Source organism: Lepisma saccharinum, chromosome 25, assembly GCF_977018435.1.
Source record: "Lepisma saccharinum chromosome 25, izLepSacc3.1, whole genome shotgun sequence".
Taxonomy (NCBI): Eukaryota; Metazoa; Arthropoda; class Insecta; order Zygentoma; family Lepismatidae; genus Lepisma; species Lepisma saccharinum.
Window position 1 is genome coordinate 23,180,320 of NC_139253.1, and position 21,212 is coordinate 23,201,531.

At 40.5% G+C, this 21,212-nt stretch overlaps 1 protein-coding gene across 1 annotated transcript in view; it reads left to right on the forward strand.

The window, feature by feature from the left end:
• Nucleotides 1-21,212, forward strand: part of LOC145978896 (cilia- and flagella-associated protein 91-like) — a 49,278-nt gene that overhangs the window by 5,468 nt on the left and 22,598 nt on the right. The window contains exons 3-7 of the mRNA XM_083111837.1: nt 2,397-2,521; nt 4,411-4,476; nt 9,244-9,482; nt 17,540-17,706; nt 19,114-19,282. Coding sequence (XP_082967963.1) covers nt 2,397-2,521; nt 4,411-4,476; nt 9,244-9,482; nt 17,540-17,706; nt 19,114-19,282 — 766 coding nt within the window. The remainder of the gene's footprint in view (nt 1-2,396; nt 2,522-4,410; nt 4,477-9,243; nt 9,483-17,539; nt 17,707-19,113; nt 19,283-21,212) is intronic.

Consider the following 21,212-nt stretch of genomic DNA (forward strand, 5'->3'; position numbering starts at 1 on the left):
AAGCTTACGTTGACATTTTAACAGCTTTCATGCTGCCTACCGTCGAAGACCAGTGCGGGGATGACCATTGTGTTTTTCAACATGACCGAGCACCCGTCCATACTACAGGGCTTGTGGGGGAGTGGTTTGACGACAACAACGTTGCACTAATGGACTGGCCTGGGCAGTCCTGATTTGAATTCCATATAATATCTCTGGGATGTCTTGGAATGCCGACTTCGTGCTAGACCACACCGATCCACATCAATACCTCTTCTCATTTTGGCGCTCTGTGAGGAATGGGCTGCCATTCCTCAGGAAACCTTCCGGCACCTGATTGAAAATATGCCTGTGAGAGTGAACGCTGTCATCAAGGCTAAGGGTGGGCCAACACCGTATTGACTGCCAGTGTTCCCGATGGAGGGTTGCCCAAACTTGTACTGTATTTTCAGGTGGGTGTCCGGATACTTCTGATCACATAGAGTATTTATGTATTCAGAGCACAAGTGGTGTAACTCCATTGAAGGCAGTTTTGAGAAAAAGGTGCATTCATTGAAAACGATTCAAAAAATTAATGACCATGAGAAAATATTTGTATTGATATACATAGAATAGTCGATACACCACAGCCAACTCTACTGTGAAAAATAATGTATTAAAGTGTGTCAGGGCCTCCCTGATGGTGCAGTGGCAGTGTTGTCACCTTGTAATCAAGGGGTCCCAGGTTCGATATCCCGTGGAGACACATAGTGGTTCAGATCCACATAGTGGATTTAAAACAAAAACTCAAATCTAAAGTGTGTCAGAATAATATATATCATACAGAAAATAGTAAATAGAATAAGCATACTAAGAAAAAGTTAATGGAGTTAGCCTACTTAGTTTGTGCACCAAACATTTTTATCATTCATTCACTTGAGCTTACATTAAATTAGCTGAATAGGGGCTCATCATTTTCCTCATCAGAAAGGGGCCTCCCCCATGGCGCAGTGGTAGCGTCATTGCCTTGTAATCAAGGGGTCCCGGGTTCGAAATAACAAGTAACAGTAAGTACTTGTAAATGTAAGAAATAGACATTATCTTAGTTAGAAATGCATTATTTCACCTTAGGAAATGTTCCGCATTCCAAAATAGTACGTTAGCAATGTAAAAAATATGATTTATAGGTGTTTCCCTTATACTATAATACTACCCAATTTTCTACAATATCAGAAATTTTCTTCTAATTAATTTCAGAAATAATGTAAGGTATGTCGTAGAACATTTGAGTTGTTATGATTTCTGCTTGAAAGCCCTGTTTTATGTTCTGCAAAATATTACGCTCCCAAGAAATTAATTGATATAGGCTAGTTTTATGAAGTATGTTTATTAATGGTGTGACATTTTATCAACAGAAGACACATTTTCATCTGGTTGTTCTGAACAAGATCCACTGGTGTCCATTGTGTATCTCTATGAGCAAGAATTTGAAACTTAGGAGATACTTACTTGTAGCACTGAAATGTTGATACTTCACATTTCTAAGTTATACCTAGGTACATCTAACTCTATTTCCACTAAAAGTGGAGTTACGTCACTAGTTCTCTGAACCCCTCATTTATCCTCCTTTCTTCTTACCGTGTTACTATTTATCATTATTATTTCCCCAAGTAGGTTAGGATTGTTAGGTTTGATGTTTTAGTATTTCTATACTTTCCTTTTAACTCCTGCATGTGTACACAATGTTTTCCATTCAATGAGAATACTTCAGAGGCGACCTAAGACAGAGCATGGTAGCTTGCACATCCTACTTTTCATGACAGAATTGCTTTCAAATTCACAATTTCCACATCTTGAAAACTCGCATATTAACTTATCCGAATTTCAAACTTACACCTCCAGCCATTTCCAGTATTGTAAATGTGTTCCCCATTCTTCTGTACAACTTGCAAAAATTGTTACACACTTGGATCCATGATGTTTAAAAGAAAATAATGTTTGAAGACATGCATCCATCCTCAATATTGTTTATGCTTTTTTTCACGGTACTTTCTACATTAGGAATGTATGTTTTAATCTTTCAAAGAAGAAGCAGAAGTGCTGCAGCATTAGGCATTATTGTAAAAAGTAACGTTGTTTTTATATTTTTCAAGGCAGTGTTCTCGGTACTGGGTATTATTCCATGTAGTTCACTTTACATGTGTGGTACTAAGCAGTCAGTTTTCTTCCTGAAATGGGTAGGTTGTTTATCTTTTATATTTCATCTCTTTCCCCTTCTCTTTGTAGCGTTCCTAAACTAAGTCTTGTATTGCATATGCTCAAAATTTGATGAAAAATGGATGAATATCAAACCCACTGGTGCAGCAGTTTCTATGTTGTTTTTATTTTTGTTATCTACTTTCATTAATTTGCAATGTTGATTTTCTCCTTTCTTATAGAAAGTTGTTCCCAAATTTAGAACCATGTTCAGTGAATTGGTTCATTACCCAAGAAGTGAGCTATTGGTTACAGGATCAGATCAACTTCCGCCATTCGTTGATAATAGCTGGGAAGCAAGGGAAAGGTGAGACTTTGTTCTTACTACTGCTAATTGTAATTAATATTTCTTACATATTGCCATTATATTATCTCTTAATGTTAATTAAATAACTGATTTTTTGGTAAATTTACTTTTGTCCCTTGTGGATTGTACTCCACCATGAAGACGCACAGAAGGCATGGGAGTGGAAATAGGATCACCGCAGATTGAAATTATTATTTTTTTAGTACAATGTCTATCGCTTAACGCTTTCTTGAATTTGTGCAGAAAGTGCTTTTACAATAAGAAAATAAAATTAAAAACATAATGGTTCGTGTTTACAAATTTATTTTGATGTTTTGGTCCTGTATGCCGAACCTTCCTCAGGTTTCTCCACAAATTTAAAACATGTAAATAACACACTACAAGATTTAAAATAAGAGAGAAAAGTAAAAAGTTTAAAAGGTTAAAATCTGATGGTTGCGAATTGATGCAGTATCTATTACTGCATCTCTCATTCCCATAGTATGAAATCAATCATTCCTTGATTTATAGCTCTACCACATTTAATGGACAGATTTTTTTTTTGCCAACCTTTGGTGAAGTGGTCAAACTTCGATCAGGTAAGGATGCTTTGTGTGTTCAGTGTTCATCATGCATCCTCATAATCACAATTAACTCATTAACCAAGGGGTAGAAAAGCATTATAAAATAAATTAAGCACAAATAGACAGAATATTCAGTTCCCAGAAATGATTAATCTTGGATTTATCATTTTTCTTAACGTATGGTCTATCATCACCAAAAGAGATCAAGCAAACATTGTTGAACAGTTTGAAAAGTTTTCCTAAATACAAAATAGTAATCAAATTTGATTTGACAGCAGAAATAATAACATTGTTGTTGATTTTTCGTTTAATAAGTACATGTATTCAGGCTAATGGGATTTTTCATACATTTTATGTAGCACTCCCAAGTATCAAGGCAGATAACACTGTTGCCTTTTAATCAAGGGCCCTTGGTTCTGTTCCCAGTGAAGGTAAATTGCACAATGGCTTATATCCCTTTAAGAGGGTGATCTTCCACGTAGTACACCCAAATGTCAACCTCACTTCCACGTTAGTACACCCTGGACTGAAGACTAACGAGGCTCTGGGGACTGGCCCCATGGCCAGTATAATTTTGTTTGTATTGTCCTGTTGTCCTTATGTGTGCTGAGTGCCCCTTTACAGCCTCAGTTTTTAACAGAAGTCAGACCATTTCAAGATTTTTAATTACGCAACGTTAGAGTTGTTATTTGTAATTAAAGGGGGCTGGCCCCCGTATAATGTGACGGGAGCAAAATAGCCTAAGTGCTGACGCTCCCACAATTTTAAAATAAAATAAAATAAAACAAATATCCCTTTAAGATGTGGATCCAGTCCCAATTAGTCTATCTGACCATAAAGTGGACTTAAAACAAACTAACTGTTAACAGAATTACTAACAGAAATAGTAAATTATGGTTTTATTGTATTGTATTTTAGAGTACAGCAGGTAATCTAATTGTAGGATAATTGATTGATAACAGTTTATGTATAACTTTTACTTTTGATGCATTCCACAGGAAGTTATTATTTCCTCAGTTACTTTCATAGAGCCACCACAATACTGAATCATCAGCAGTTTATAGACCTACCAGGAGTGAAACCTGGGATCATTTGAACTAAAGGAATCTCTTATTAGTGTATATTATGTTGCAATTCGTTGATCGAAAACAATGAAAATACTAATAAAATTTTACATAATTTGTACAAGATTGTATATGCTATTAATAAGCAATTAACTGGTTTCAAAATTGATATTGTAAATGTAACATGGCAACACAGAAAGATGCTACAAATTCCAGAAGTTAGCTCATCTTTCTGTGTAAACATGTATTCTTTTTCTTTCAGAGCTCAAGGATTACCTGCACTGAAAGTTGATGTAAATGGCACTGATCGGCACAAGTTCTATCGAAGGTAAGGAGATTTTGTACATAGTTTCATTTTATATTTGTAGTTATATGGATGATCCTTAATAATCCCAAAATAATGCTTTTTTAAAAAATGTTAGTACTCTGAAACGTAACTACGATTGATTGATTGATTGATTTAGTGTTTTAAAGTAACTACGAGGTGGATCCAAAAAGTTAATTTCCCGAATGGCAGTAGCACAGTAGTAGCAGTTCCAGCTCCCATCAACTGTGAGGTTTGGTCGGTGATAAAGTTTTTGAATGCAAAAGGCATAGCACCAATATAATCCATCGTCAGCTGTGTCAGGTGTTTGAGACAGACATCGTGAAGAAGCAGATGGTGCGTCACTGGTACAGGCAATTTACAGAAGGTCTGCAAAATGTGCATGATGAGGTGCGCAGTGGGCGGCCAGTGGTGGCACCAGGATTAATCATCTGGGGGTTCTGAGGGGGTGCGATGTTGAAAATAAAGAAAGCATGAAATATGTATGCATGTTTTAGCAGAGTCGCATGCACGAATTTTTGTAGGGGGGTTTATTACCAGGATAAATGTGCCAATAATAATAATAACAACAACATTATTATTATTATTATTATTATTATTATTAGCAGTAGTTGTATTAGTAGTATCAAAAGACGTAAATCACGCAACACGTTTGTTTTGGACAAACGATTTGAAATATTTTTTTAACATGTTCAATTTGACATTAGCTAATAATTGAAAACAAGTACACAAACTGTATTTTTTAAAGACTGAAAATGCATAACGAATAAGATTATTTTTGCACATATCACACGTATAAATTTCATGTACAACACATGGTTTACACATATGCAACATGGAGCAACGTAAAAAATCAGAAAATACGAGGCACATCCAGAAAGTAAGTTTCCCTATTTTTTTAAAAAAAAACCAACACAGTTTCAGGAAACCATTTATTGGCAACAGGTACAGCAAAGGTTCAGCTATTTTTCAACATAGCAACCACCAGAATTGAGACACTTGTCGTATCGTGGTATCAACTTTTGGATCCCACTGTCGTAAAACTATGCCACCTGTGAATGGAACCAGCGTGTGACAGACGTCTTCAGCTCTTCGTCGTTGCCAAAACGCTCACCGGAGGACAGGAATTTCTTGAGGTGCAAGAAAACGTGAAAATCGCTGGGAGCCAGATCAGGACTGTAAGGTGGATGATCAAACAACTCCCAGCCAAATTCCATCAAAACAGCTGCTGTGCACCGAGCCGTATGTGGACAAGCATTGTCATGGAGGAGCACAACACCTGCAGTAAGCATGCCAGGCCTCTTGTTTTGAATGGCACGTCGCAATTTCCTTAGTGTTTCACAGTAATGGTCAGCGTTCACCGTTTCACCTCTGGGGAGGAAGTCAATGAGCAAAATGCCCTTCCTGTCCCAAAACACGGTGCACATCACTTTCTGTACCGACAGCGTCTGTTTGAATTTCTTCTTGACCGGAGATCCACTATGCCGCCAATGCATTGACTGCTGCTTGGTTTCCGGGGTGAAGTGCGAAATCCACGTCTCATCGCCCGTGACGATCCTGTCGAGGAAATCATCGCCGTCATCATGGTACAGTTGCAGGAATGTCAGTGCTGCTCCTGAACGTTTCATTTTGTGTTCGGGTGTCAGGTTTTTCGGCACCCACCTGGCACACAATTTTTTGAACAGCAGGCGCTGCGTGACAATCTCATGCAACACGGATCGCGATATCTGCGGAAAAAGGCTACTCAACTCCGTAATAGTGAAGCGACGGTTCTCTACGATGCGCTGCCACACCAGCTCAACCAGATCATCAGTGATGAGGGAACGGACACCCACTGCGCTCTTCATCATGGACACTTTGACGACCTTCCGAAAACTGCCGACACCAGCGACGCACCATCTGCTTACTCATAATGTTTGGCCCATAGACCTCACAGAGCTGATGATGAATGTCAATTGGCGCAATGCTTTGTGCATTCAGGAACTTTATCACCGACCGAACCTCGCATGTGGCGAGAGAAGGAATACGAGCTTCCATTTCGGACCATTGCAGCCTCGCTACTGGCATGCGGTGGGAGAAGGAATACGAGCTTCCACTTCGGACCACTGCTGCCTCGCTACTGGTACCGGGCGGGATCTGTCCACCTGGCATATGATTGATACGTCTTAGCTCTGCTGCGCATGCGCAATTTACATGGCTCATTATTTTTACTCTCTGGATGCGCCTCGTACATAGATATGCAACATGTTGAGACTAAATTGTGAACTTATTCAAAGTTTCTTTAATACATATATTTATTTATTTACTCAGAGTTTCAGATACAGTCTTATTTGGCCATTTTACACTGAACATATTATTTAAATGCATTACATAATCAATTCAAGCGCCTCATATCAAACCAACAGCAAAAATTATACAAATCTCTCAAATGTGCACGCTCCTTTTCATCCACATAATTGTTCATACATTTGTTGCTTAGCAGTAACAGTCTTAAGTACATAGTTTGTCTTACTTATCTCTCTGCAAATTTACAATGCATTACAGAAAAGAATGATATTGCTCACTCCGTTTGCAAGAAAATTGTTGGATCCAAATTATTGTAAACTCAAATTTATTAGGGTGCCGCAGTCTCCCATTCATAAAATTTTAATTTAGATGTTCACCACCCTCTAGCTACGGCTCTGAACTTTTACGAATTTATGAAAAAAAAAGTACAAAATGTATTTTTATTTGCATAGAATTTAAAATCAATAATGGCAATTGCCTCTCAATGCCCCCCTCCCCCTGCAGGTGCTGTTGGCCGTCTGTATGAAAAATAAAGAATTACATGAAAACTAATTCCATCTCGAGTATCATTTTGTCTCGCTACTCTTAGATTCTGCTACCCTTCCTTTTTTTACTTCAATGTTTGCCTCCTGGCCCCCCATAGCATTAATTTCCAACCAAGGTTGGAAGGGTAATACCCCTTTGCCCACTGTGGTTGCACCACTGGCTATCTTCCGTCTGTCCCAGATGCTGCGGTATTAGGACAAAACAAGAAGTGCACGGCAACTTCATCTTTGTTAAAAAATCCCCTTCTGCCTCACTTTCCCCATCAACGGCCCGAACCGTAACATTTCTTCGTGAACTTTGGGCTCCTCCACAAGGTCTGAAATGGTACTTTACTAAACATGTTACGTGGAACATATAGAACGTACTAACAGGTAACTACCCGTCACGTTACTATTCGCGTTAAATAAATTCCCTAGCATGACCAGATGATATCTTGAACCAAATGTTTAATGGTAAGAATTAATTTTCATTAATTCTTAATAACAATGCTGACCACAGTACAGGAACATATATGCAGCTTCTCTTTCAATGCTCGGCTGTTGTATACAATAACAGCGGTCTCACTACAATACCTAATTTAACATTTGGGCACTCAATGTAACTACGACATATGACACTGTAAGAGTTAATGTTTTCAACATAACTTTTGAATAGGGGGTGCACAAGCACCCCTTCGTACCCCCCTGCCACAGCCCCTGTGGGAGGCCCTCCATTGTTATGGATGACCTTGTGGAGCAGGTGCATCAGCGCATTGTGGAGAACCATCGCTTCACGATTACGGTACTCAGCAGCAATTTTCCGCAGATTTCTCGCTCCTTCTTGCATTAAATCGTCACAAAGAACCTGTTTTTCTGGAAATTTTGTGCCACGTGGATGCCAAAGCAACTGGCACCCAAACACAAAGCAAAACTCATAGGAGCAGCATTGACATTTCTGCAGCAGTACCACGATGATGGCGACAAGTTCCTGGACCGGATCATCACAGGCGATGAAACATTGGTCACACACTTCATGCCAGAAAACAAGCAGCAGTCTATGCATTGGCGTCACAGTGGATCTCCATACAAGACAAAATTCAAGCAGACTGTTTGAGCATGGAAAGTGCTATGCATGGCATTCTGGGACAGACAGGGCATTCTGCTCATCGATTTCTTGACCAGAGGTGAGACAGTGAATGCTGAACGGTACTGTGAAACACTACGGAAGTTGTGACAGGCCATTCAGAACAATTGGCGCGGGATGCTCAGTGCCAGTGTTGTCATGCTGCACGATAACGCTCGTCCACATACAGCTCAGTGCACAATAGATCTTCTGCAGGAGTTCCTCTGGGAGGTGTTTGGCCATCCATCCTATAGCCTGGATCTCGCTCCCAGGGATTAACATCTTTTCTTACACCTCGAGAAATTCCTGTCTGGTCAGCATTTGCAAAATGACGAGGAGCTGAAGATGGCTGTCACGCACTGGTTCCGATCCCAGGCGGCAGACTTATATGAACCAGGGTTAAAAAATTTGATCTCACGGTACGACAAATGTCTCAATTAAAAAATCTCTCACTTAACCATAGAATTATATGTACTTGTGTAAAATATACGTACTTTCTTTATATGACCATATCTACCTTTTTCTAGTTCCATTCATGTTAAAATAATTAATACAAATAAGAAAAAGTTACTACATTTTACAGGTTTAAGACTATTTCACCACACAATCATCATGTTATGACATAAATAATGTTTACATTAAAACAGCGATATTTCATGTTACATGATGTGAACAGGAAAACAATTTAGTTAAAGTCACAACATGAAGCAAGTTTGTTAATATACAATTGATGGATACATTGAAAACTCTTATTTTGTGTTTAGTGTGGTTGTGTTCTTAGTTATGATCAATATGTTGGTTAAATGACTCATTTCAAATATATATTTCTCTTTACAGAGCCATAGTTCCCTTTCTTCATCCTGTGATACCATGTGTAAGGTTTGCCAAAGACTTGCAGACCATCCAGAGGCAGTTGGAAGCACAAAAACCACCAGTATATGTGCCTGCAAGGCGAACAAGAGGAACGCAAACCAAATATAGGGATTCAGAGGCCCAGACAGATCCCTACTCTCCTGATTATGTAATACGTCCCGGGCACAATCCAGAAGTTCTTACAATAGCTCATTTTTCGTGGGGTACGGTAATATTTTGTTTTGTGAATATGGCTGCTTGATTTATTGCCATTTAGTCAGATAATACATAAGTACAAAGTAGAGCTGAGCCGATACCAATGCGGGTGTGCCATGTATCAGTATTAGAATGTATTGGTTGGAAATTATTTACCGATACCGGCCAATACTTTTCTGGCATCTTGGTCTTTCATGAGCTTGGCAAAAATGCCATGCGACACTTTTTTGGAGTCTTGGAAAGTATTCAGAATTTGAGCGCCAATTTTGTGTGAAAATCGTACTTTTGTGATTACATAACATGTAATTTAATATTCTGATGTAATTCTTGAATATTTTAATCCATATCTCACTTTTTCTCCATTCCATCATGTCATTCATCTCCATCCCATTGACCTCCCTATAACTAAGGGTCCTGCTAGAAGAGACAACCTCGAAGAAAAACCTATCCTAAGTTTTTCTTGCATGTGCCGATGGGACAGTGGTAGTTGCAGTCGCGAACGTGGTCCTTGCGTAGCCTTCATTTTTGGGGGTAGGCCTTCCTCGGCATAGAGAGCATGTCGAGGCGACAATTTATGGACCCTCCATTGAAAATCTTATTGTATATGGGTACAAACATTTCAAACTGGGTGAAACCCCAAAAACGTGCTAGGCCTATGAGCCCGATAAATATGGAACAGACAAGTAATGTCACAACCATGCCACGTTATCTTGTGATAAGTTTAATTGCCATGACAGAAAGTAATGATAGGCTTGTAATCAAGGGGTCTTGGGTTCAATACCCGGTGGAGGCACATGGCACAGTGGTTCGGATCCCACTTTAAACCGTAAGTCCAGCCCCAATTAGCCTTACTGTGCATAAAGTGGACTTAAAACCAACGCAAACCAAGAAAGTAATGATACTACTAACAACACCAAGAAAACTGGAACTGCTTCATTGAAGGACCTGTCACCGTTACTTATCAAGAAACAGCTTGACTATGCCGCTGGTTCAGATATACCTGAAATAAAGAAACTGCGCAACAGGAGTCTTCTTATACAGACCAGCACAGATTGCCAAATGAACAACCTTTTAAAGTTAAGATCTTTAGGCACCTTACCTTTTCAAGATGAACCACACCGTCAACTGAACAGTTGTAAAGGTGTAGTATGCTAGTGGTATCTGCTAAATGCTTTGGAGGAAGAAATCATTGAAGAACTCTCGAACCAGCATGTAACATCTGTGCAGCGGATCAAGACCAGAAAGTCCGGAGACCTTATTCCATCCGCTTCTCTGATTCTCTCCTTCAACACGACCACTCTCCCGAATAAAGTAAGAGCTGGATATATCTCTCTTCTTGAAAAACTCAACATGCTGACCAAGGCAGAAATTTATTTTATTATAAAACATAAACTAAAACGGTGGGCCTCTCCGATGGCGCAGTGGTAGCGTCGTCACCTTGTAATCAAGGGGTCCCGGGTTCGATACCCGGTGGAGGCACAAAGTGGTTCGGATCCCACTTTAAACTGTAGGTCCAGTCCCGATTAGCCTTACTGTGCATAAAGTGGACTTAAAACACCAATTCAACCAACCAACCATAAACTAAAACGTAACGTTTCAACCTTCTAGCAAGGTCTTCTTCAGACTCTGCACCGAGTACAAATGTAACAAGGTACAAAAACAAGATGATATATATACACAAACATTACTCCCCTCCAAACTATTAGAAAGTTGTTCTGGAACATTCTAGCAGGTGGCTTTCCCTTGTCAACTGTACTTTTACCTAAAAGGCTAAACATATTTTCTTCCATCTAGAATGTGGTTGGACTCTTTATCTCACGCTCTTTTTCCTTCATTCTTCTTCCTTCTTCTCTCCTCTTTCTCTCTTGTCCTTTCCTTTCCTTCTTGTCCGGCTGTACATCCCAAACCCGATGCGGTGCTTTAAGTGCCAACATTTTGGACATACCCAGCCCTCCTGCAAGGCCACTACTGCTATCTGTCGCAAGTGCAGTCAACCTGATCATGGCACAGAGCCCTGTCCATCTGGGCCAACATGCATTAACTGCAAGGGCAAACACCCCATCTGCCATCCTGACTGTCATACATAGCAAGAAGAAAAAATTACAGAGTTGGTCCTAAGGCACGTACTCTGCTTTGGACTTGTCCTTCTGCAGTCCCAGCCTTGCTCCTACCACCTCTTGGAGTGGCCACACTTATCTTTGTGGGAGCGATCATTTCCCTCTTCTACTCAACTTCGAACATCTCCAGCGACTCCTGGACATCTCCCTCACTTTCATCTCAGTCGAACTGACTGGGGTGCAGTGGATCTTAATACCGTCGACTTGCCAGCAATCGACACCCTGGATATCTTCATGACACACATCCTCGATTCTGCATGCACCTCCATTCCACGTCCCAGTGGACTTGCGAGGCGATGCCCAGTTCACTGGTGGACTGCGGAGATCAGTGCAGCCATCAAGGACTGCAATCGTGCCCTAGATCGGTTTAACAAGAACCACTTTGTTGCAAACCTCGAGCAGTTCTGCATCAAGCATGCCCGTGCCCGTCAGCTCATTTGAGCCAGTAAGAAGGCATGCTGGATCCAATACGTGTCTTGTCTGATGAAGCAGGCTTCGTCGAAAGCCGTTTGGATCAAAGTACGTCACATCCAGGGGGTTGCATGGTCTCCTCTGAGTGCTCTGGAGCACGACGGGACTTTGTATACAGATGCTGGAGACATAGCTAATATTCTGGCCACACAATTTTCTGATGCTCCCAGTTTGGACAATTACCAGCCACGTTTCCATCGTGAGAAGGACAGAGAGAAATGGCGTCCGCTAGTTTTCACAAGTCATAGCATCGAGTTCTACAACTCTCCATTCACCGAATGGGAGTTTGATAAGGTGCTTCGAGACTCTAAGAATACAGCTCCTGAAGTGGACAGGATCCACTATGAGATGCTTCGTCATCTGCCCATTGGAGCTAAAAATTTCCTTCTGACGGTTTTCAACAGGCTTTCCACCTCCTGGAACCAGGTAAAGAATGCACCACAGCCTCGAGTTACAGGCCTATTGCCTTAAGTAGCTGTGTGTGTAAGTTGAGGGAGCGCATGGTCAACAAGTGTCTCGCCTGGTTTTTGGAGGAAAACTCTTTGATAAACAATTTTCAATGAGGTTTTCGCTCCAACCTTTCCATGCTGAACCATCTCATTCAGCTGGAAACGCATATTCAGGATGCATTCCTCAACAAGGAACATTTACTAGCAGTTTTCTTTGACCTTCAAAATGCCTATGACACAACGTGGTGCTCTGTTATCCTCAAGCAGCTCCATTCTTGGGGTGTTCGTGGCTATATGGTGTACTTTACTCAGAACTTTTTATCTGATCGTTCTTTCCGCGTACGTGTTGGGAACTCCCTTTCGGATCTTCATGAACAAGAGAACGGTGTCCTGCAGGGAAGCATACTTAGTGTGACTCTGTTTGCCATAGCTGTGAACAGTATCATGGCAAACATTCTTGCCCCATTACATGGTCTCCTCCATGTAGACGACCTCACGATCTTTTGTCACTCACGGAATCTTGCGTCAACTTCTCTTCAACCCCAAATTACAATAAACCATTTGGTTGAGTGGTCCTCCCAAACTGGTTTCAGCTTTTCCTCTGAGAAATTGTCGTGCATACATTTTTGTCGTCAACATACATGCGACTTTGACACTGACCTGTACATGGGGAAAACGCCCCTACATTTCGTGAATGAGGCCCGATTTCTCGACCTCATTTTCGACAATATATTAACATGGCTACCTTACCTTCGCCAGTTAAAGTTCTCTTGTCTGAAGGGTTCTCAACCTTCTACACGTTTTATCTCATACCTCTTGGGGTGCTGATAGGATGGTACTGCCCCACCTATACCGTTCACTCAGGTCGAAGCTGGATTATGGATGTGTTGTGTATTCATCTGCTTGCCCATGTAGGCTTCGCATCCTAGACACCATCCACCTTGCTGGTATTCGTGTTTGTTCTGATGCTTTCCATACCAGTCCTGTTGCCAGTTTATATGTAGAGGTATCTGAGCCGTTGCTATCTCTGCGAATACAGCGACTGGTAGTGAACTACTTCCTCCATCTTTGCTCGATGCCCTCTCATCCTTCATATTACACCGTCTCAGACGAGAGTAGGCTGGCAAGGTATCGGCTCCACCCTAGGGCCACTAGACCATTGGTGTTCGTGCAGACGAGATCCTGTCAGCACTTGGTGTAGACCTTCCTCGTGTCTCTCCATTCATTCTGCCTCTCCCGAACTGGGAGTTTCCTGCACCTTCTATCGATTTTTCTCTGACTGCCCTTCCACAGGCAGAAACACCAATGGCCGTATACCAGCAGCGGGTTTTAGAGCTTCGTGCGAAGCACCCCAATTTTAATGTGTTTTATATGGATGGGTCCAATACAGTTGAATCAGTCGGTTGCACCTTCGTCCTAGACTCTCAAAGTTCCAGTTACTCGCTACATCCTGCCTGTTCCATCTATACGGCGGAGATGTACGCCATTCCAAAGGCACTGGACTTTGCAGATGTCATTTGGTCTGAAGAAAGTCCTTGTGTGCAGTGATTCGACCAGCATGTTGCAGACTCTGAATGCACCGAATTCCCGGCATCCAGTAGTGCAGTGCATCTTCAGACGGCTTGTGTCTTTATCTGCCAGTGCTGATGTCTACTTCTGCTGGGTCCCAAGCCACGTGGGCATACAGGGGAATGAAGCAGCTGATGCCGCTGCCAAGTCTGCTGATGCAGACGGCAACATTCTCGTCCACCTTCTGCCATCTAGCGACCTGCAGAATGTGTTTCATCGTAGCCTTCTTGACACTTGGCAGGAAGAGTGGGATGAGGAAACAAGCTTCACGCTATTAAACCCACCATAGGTGCTTGGCATTCCTCATCCCGTCCCTCTTGTCGAGAAGAAGTTATTCTTACCCACCTGCATATCAGACACAGCCGTCTAATGCATGGTCACTTGCTTCAAGAGCTGGACCATCTGATGTGTCATGTTTGTAACGTTGTTTTAAGTATTCGGCATATTCTTATTGAATGTGCTGACTCTGCTATCCTCAGACAGATTTTTAATCTTCCCAGCTGTTTGTCATCCCTGTTGGGTGATGATAACAGTGCTTTATCCAATGTTTTTAAATTTTTGTGAAGAGCTGCTGTTTTCAACCTTCTGTGAGGAAGCTTTTAATACCTTCTGACTTTTTAATGTGTTGTGTTTGTCTTGTGCAGGTCTTTTTACAACCTTGCACTTTTAATTTTCCCCAAGGGCCTTTTACACCACTTATTTTAATCTCTTATGTCAGAATTTTAGGTAAAGGGATATTTCCCCAAATATATTGAAGGGTACAAAATGGCCTTAAGTGCCAACGCACCCAAAAATTTTAATTAATTCGTTCATTCTTGAATATTTTAAAACAAAAATTTTGGTAAATTGATGCATATAATTAGAGAAGAATACATACACACTAATAGTAATTAATATTTTGAACAACTTTTAATTATTAAAATTTTCAAGCATCAATATTGGTATTGGTGGGAATCGGTGAGAATATCGGTATTGGTATGGTTTGAAACTGGTATCCAGGTACAAATCCAGGTGAACAAATGTTTAGTGCTCCCGCCTCCAACGCAAGCAGTTCTGTGTTTTATTCCTGGTGGAAACTCCAACATTTTGATGTTGATGTTGTAATAATGCAGGGTGAGGCAAAAATCTGGCACCACCCTTTTAATTTGAAAACAACTGACAGAGGGCAATGAAATTTCAGATATGGGTAATTGGGGTGGTACACACCAGATGAGGTTAGTGTGTACCATGGCGGCCATCTTGAAAGCCGCCATCTTGGAATTTCATCCAGATTTTCCAATGGGAAGGGGATCATGTAGAATATCATTTTACATGTGCATTTTCTCAGAAATAAGAATATGCAGTTATTTTTCCCCTAACTTTATTTGGTGAGGATATTTTCATAGTTGAAGTTCACATTTGGCATCCTACAAGATGTGTTCTATGTGTTGCCCGTTCTGTGCTACACACAATGTAAGATGTTTCAGCCAGTCCTCACGGACACGCAATAACACTGCAGGGTCGACAGAGTCACATGCTTGTTGGATCCGGTGCTGGAGATGTCCAAGATCAGTGATTCTCTCTTGATAATCTATGGCTTTAAGATGACCCCAAAGGTAAAAGTCAAGGGGCGTAAGGTCTGGAGAATGGGGTGGCCACTCAGTTGCCCCTCTTTGACCATTCCAGTGACCCGGGAGCTGTTCATCCAACCACTGCCTGACACATAACACATAGTGTGGTGGTTTTCCGTCCTGCTGGAAATAGGCTGGTAATTCACCATCTGGGTTCATCAGTGAGAGGAACACATCTTCCTGGAGAATATTCAGATATCTCTCCCCATTCAGGTTGCCAGGGATGATGACAGGTCCCACAATTCGGGTGTTCCATATCCCACACCACACCACACCTTTGCTGCACTGACTTCCTTACAAGGATCTATACATGATGGGTTGGTATCTGACCAATAATGATTATTCTGCTTATTCATCTCACCGTTCATGAAGAATATGGCCTCATCGCTAAACAGAACACTTTTCGGGAACTGGGGATCCTCATTGCAACGAGCCAAAGCGTAGTCTGCATACTGTAACCACCTGTCTGAGTCATCCTCAGTTAAGAACTGCTGCAATTGAATTTTGTAGGGATGCCACTTGATAGTATACAACACACGGAGTATGGATCTCTGACTGACTCCTGACACTGAAGCCAAATACTAGGTACTGCTTTTCAGGCTCTTGACCAAGGATGCTACGATTGCCGTTGCTGTTTTTTTGTCGGTAGCTGTTCTCGGCCGTCCACTATGTTCTCTGTCGCACACGAATCCCGTCTCCTTAAACTTCTGCATTACATGCAACACTGTGGTATGTGAGATGTCGACTCTCTCTGGATGCCAGGTATTGAAATCTTCTGCAATGACCCTGACGCTGCGCTCCCCACTTATAACAACAATTTCGATCCATTCTTGGAGGTTTAGAGCCAAGTTAGATCACCTGGAACAAATAAATACCAACCCACTACATTACGCCAAATGTGAAAATATCCTCACCAAATAAAGTTAGGGAAAAAATAACTGCATATTCTTATTTCTGGATGGCCTCTCTGATGACGCAGTGGTAGCATTGTTGCCTTGTAATCAAGGGGTCCCAGGTTTGATTCCCGGTGGAGGCACATAGTGGTTCGGATCCCACTTTAAACTAAACTATAGGACCAGTCCCGATTAGTCTTACTGTGCACAAGTGGACTTAAAACACCAAATCAATCCAATCCAATCTTATTTCTGAGAAAACACACATGTAAAATGATATGCTACATGGCCCTCTTCCCATTTGAAAATCTGGATGTAATTCCAAGATGGCCGCCATGATACACACTAGCCCCATCTGGTGTGCCCCCACCCCAATTACCCATACTTGAAATTCCATCGCTCTCTGTCAAGTTGTTTTCAAATTAAGAGGGTGGTACCAGACTTTTGCCTCACCCTGTAGATAAAAACTTTGTCTAAAGATGTAAAAATTACATTTGATGTACCTTGTAACAAACAACATGGAAACAGCATGATCACAGGTAAAAGTTGAAATCTGAGCTTTCATTCCTGTCTCAGGATTGTCATCAGAATAGGAATTTGCAGGTGAATCAGAAGAGGGAGAAGTTTCACTCGATTTTTATCACACACGGTTGATGACCCTGAGATGTGGCTGAAGCTCAGATTCGAACTTTTGCCAGAGCTTTTTCAGTTCCTGTGTTAACTGCTACAGGTAGGTCCAAGCACGGAGTGTTAAGGGTTTATATAAAATTCAATGTAAAAATTAGTAATTAATCTGTTATCAAAATTATATGAATGCTATTTCACAAAGATGACAGGAATGGCAGAACAACTGTGAAGGCTTCATGCCCTTTTGGAAAGGAAGTAGGAAAAAAGAGAAGGCTGAATAACAAACAAAATGTCAAAATTTTCAATTTTCACTTCATTTTCTCTTTTAGGAAATGGCCTTCCAGCTGGCATACATGAAGTTGAAGTTATTGAAAGAATGAGATATAAAAGGGAGTGGGAGAAGAGGTTGCCACCCTTAGATTGTGAAGAAAATATTAAAAAGAGGAGGCAAATGATGGTAGAAATGGAGGCGGATGAGTGGGCGTTTAGGGATAGAGTAAGTGTACAATAATTTTTGTAATTGTTTATCAATTTATTTGTGTTGGGATATTTCCACCTATAAGCAGTGGCGCTTTGTGGGAGTATTTATAATGCACATTTGAAATGTGGTAGTATGTCGAAAATAGAAAATCTACTCATAATAATTCCAATTAATTAATGAATGAATATAAATGTTGTTAATTTACTTTATAAAACACTATTTTTTCTTCTTCTTTGGGCAATATTTTCACACTTTCACAGACCAAATGCTGCTGATATTTAATAGTCAGCATTGTCTTTTACACATATTAACTAATGCTAGGAGTGTTTCACTTGATATCCGAGAGTTCTGCCATGTCTATGAATTTCTGGTCTGCATGCTTGTGAATATGGATAGATACCAGAAGTTCTTGTTGCAATCATATTTAATTAAATTTGATTTATTTGCAAAGAATGGAATAAGCATATGGCTTCATTGGATTTCATTTCTTTGTAATTCCAAATTGAAGAAAAACATGTAAGTATTTTGTTCTTTGACTTATATGTTGTATATTTGAGAAACACTGAAGGAAACTGAGAACAATGTTTTACATACTAAAAGTACTGTTAAATGTTCATATGTGCAAACTCTTTGTGAAAACTATTCACACATATTGTGCGTATGAATATGTCTGAAGTGTTGTGGTAACATTTGATCTCTAGAACATTGCACTGTACATAATTTCAGACAATATACACTAGCTAAAGAATGAGAAGTGCATTATTTATATATGTTTTTGATTTGCTGAAAAGATTTACAAGATTTAAAGTCATAAGATTATATTTTTTGTTCCAATGTAGTGAAGTATGTTTCATATACATTGCTCAAAATAATTGTTGCATAATGTGGTATTTACAGAAGAGAATGGGGTTGCCAGGAAATGAGGCAGAAAGCAAAATTTTTATTTGAGAGTAAAGTCGACGTGTTTTAATAAGAGGAGAAGAGTATGCAGTAGCACAGTTACAAAACAACCGAGGTGTATAATGAGTATCAGCAGTCTCCACGGCGATCACTGATACTCCTGGTCTTCAGGAACCAATGTGGCCTTCCCGAACACATATGCACTTCTCTACATAATGTGGCACGCTTCGCACCAGCTTCTCCAGTGTGTCCTGAGGAATACGACCCATTACCGTATGGCAGCATCGGTGAACTATCAGTAGGTCTGTGATGGGTTGGGACAATTGATGATAGCTCTCTTCAGGTGTGTCCATGCATTTTTGATGCAGTTGAGGCTGGGCAATAAGCTGGTCTCTGTGCTCCTGCAGGAACTGGGTGATGATAAGGGCACAGTGGTGTCACAATGTTTTTACAATATGCAATATTTTTTTGAGTTGTGTAGAACTAACACCAATTCACAGTGTGTACTTAATATTCTTGCAGGAAATCCAAGATGTTCATGATTTAAGGCTGGAATTGGTTGAGAAGTTAATAGCTGAACGTGATGAAATTTGGGAGGATAGATTGACAAAGAGGGTGGTTAATAAATGCACTGCAAAGGAATCTGAAAAGGAAAGGAAGCTTCAAAAGATAAGAACAGCTTTAAAAAGAGGTAAGATCAATATATATTTGAATATTAAAAAATAAGTTAATGTTACTCATGATCATTGCAACCTGCCACGAAGGCACATTAGGGTGTATGGTCCCACACATTAATGACGTTGGCCATTGTTGAAATGTCGTGATTAACACCTTTATCCCCTAGGATTTTCCCCAAATACGCCAGACCTACTTTATGCAGTGACAAGGTTGGAAGAACTTCCATCTTAGATTGCCCACCCTGAGGATCGAACCTTAGTCTCCCGCATGTTAGTAACCTCCCCCCCCCCCTACCAACTGGACCACTTTTATTTATACCGATAACAAATTTACTGTTGATATGATATAAAATTCGAAATGTTCCATGAAGAACCTGAATGTCTCACTCATATCTTAAAAGAATGTATGAAGGGCATACCACATTGATCTAAAATTGTGAATTTACTGCAACGCATGGTCTGCCATTTGTCTGGTAGTGACAGTCATCCGTATCTAGTACAGCGATCTGTCACTTGATTGGAGCACTGGATGGATGTGTGCAATACAGGTACAATTATCACATTTCTCCTGCCTCTGTCAGTGCATGAGTGGATGGCGTGGAGTGCGATTTTTAAAGGCAATGCTGGACGACGCGGTTTCTGTGGGAGGAAGGTGCGACCACTGCATAGAATCATAGGCGATCGTGCAAGTGTGTCATAAGTATCCACCATCATAGAAAAAGTGTAAAACTGAGTGGCAGAGGGGAGAAATGGTTGCATGTCAATGGAGAACATATTTCCTACAATGCCATGAGTAGGATTCAGCGAGCTTCATAACCAGGCTTGCGATGAGCCATGACTGCATTACCATGAACTGGACACCATTGTCCAATCAGGAAGCATAAGAGTAGCCTCCTCTCCCATTGTACAATTGACCAACACCTGTAACTGATTGTTATAGCTACATAAGTTTATCGATAAATTTAGCGATCTGATAGTGTCTGTGAAATTGTCAACTCATTGTAAGAGTGAAAAATGAATGTACATTAGTTTAAATGTAAATTTTATATATTTAGTATCTCCTGTTGAGGTAGAAACCTAGTATATACATCTAAAGTGTAAATCACCAACCCTGAGACCTTCTGTAAACAAACGGTCTCACCGATTCGATGTATCACTCCGCGTCAGCTGTTTCATGACTGCAACCATCTGCTGTTACACTCATAGTTCGCCGCACCTATTCATTTTATATAAGAGCCTCTGAATGTGTGAACCCGCTCTCAAAACATCAGACGAATATGCAGCCGCATACATTGTTACTCTCCAGGTCATTCTCTCTTTCATAACCCTTAAAACTGCAGACACTGACACACCACTGCACTGGGATACCAACTTAACCACTTCATTTACTGGTTTCTCAGGATACCACTGACAGAACGTTACATAAATATTGAGTAGAATCTATTTCTCACCCCTTTTCAAAGGCTGTCCTTGCTGGTGTTTTGAAAACAAGCTCGGAGAACACGTAGACCTTCCCGCATGCATAGAACTCGGCATGTTATTTTTCTAAGGATAAGTCGGGCAATATTACTAAGTTGCACTACTTCCTTGCTGTTCACATGATTATTTTTAGAAAATAACCAATGTTATAAAATATCATTATGTACACAAATCTCCAAGTTCATTGAAAGTTACAATGCATATTACTACAAAATGCTCACCTTTATCTTGCCTTGCCATGTCACCAAGTTATTTTACGAAGTGCACTGTATTTGGCGGAACAAAAATCGTTATTGGGATGCTTGTCAAAGTTTCCAACTGCAATAAATTTACGAACTTTCTTTGTCTTGCTTTGATCATCATCATCAATATATTTATTGGACTTACAGCAATGCATATGGCTGTTTATGCCCATTATATATTTTATTTACATAAGATACAATTTACATAAAATCTATAAACAAA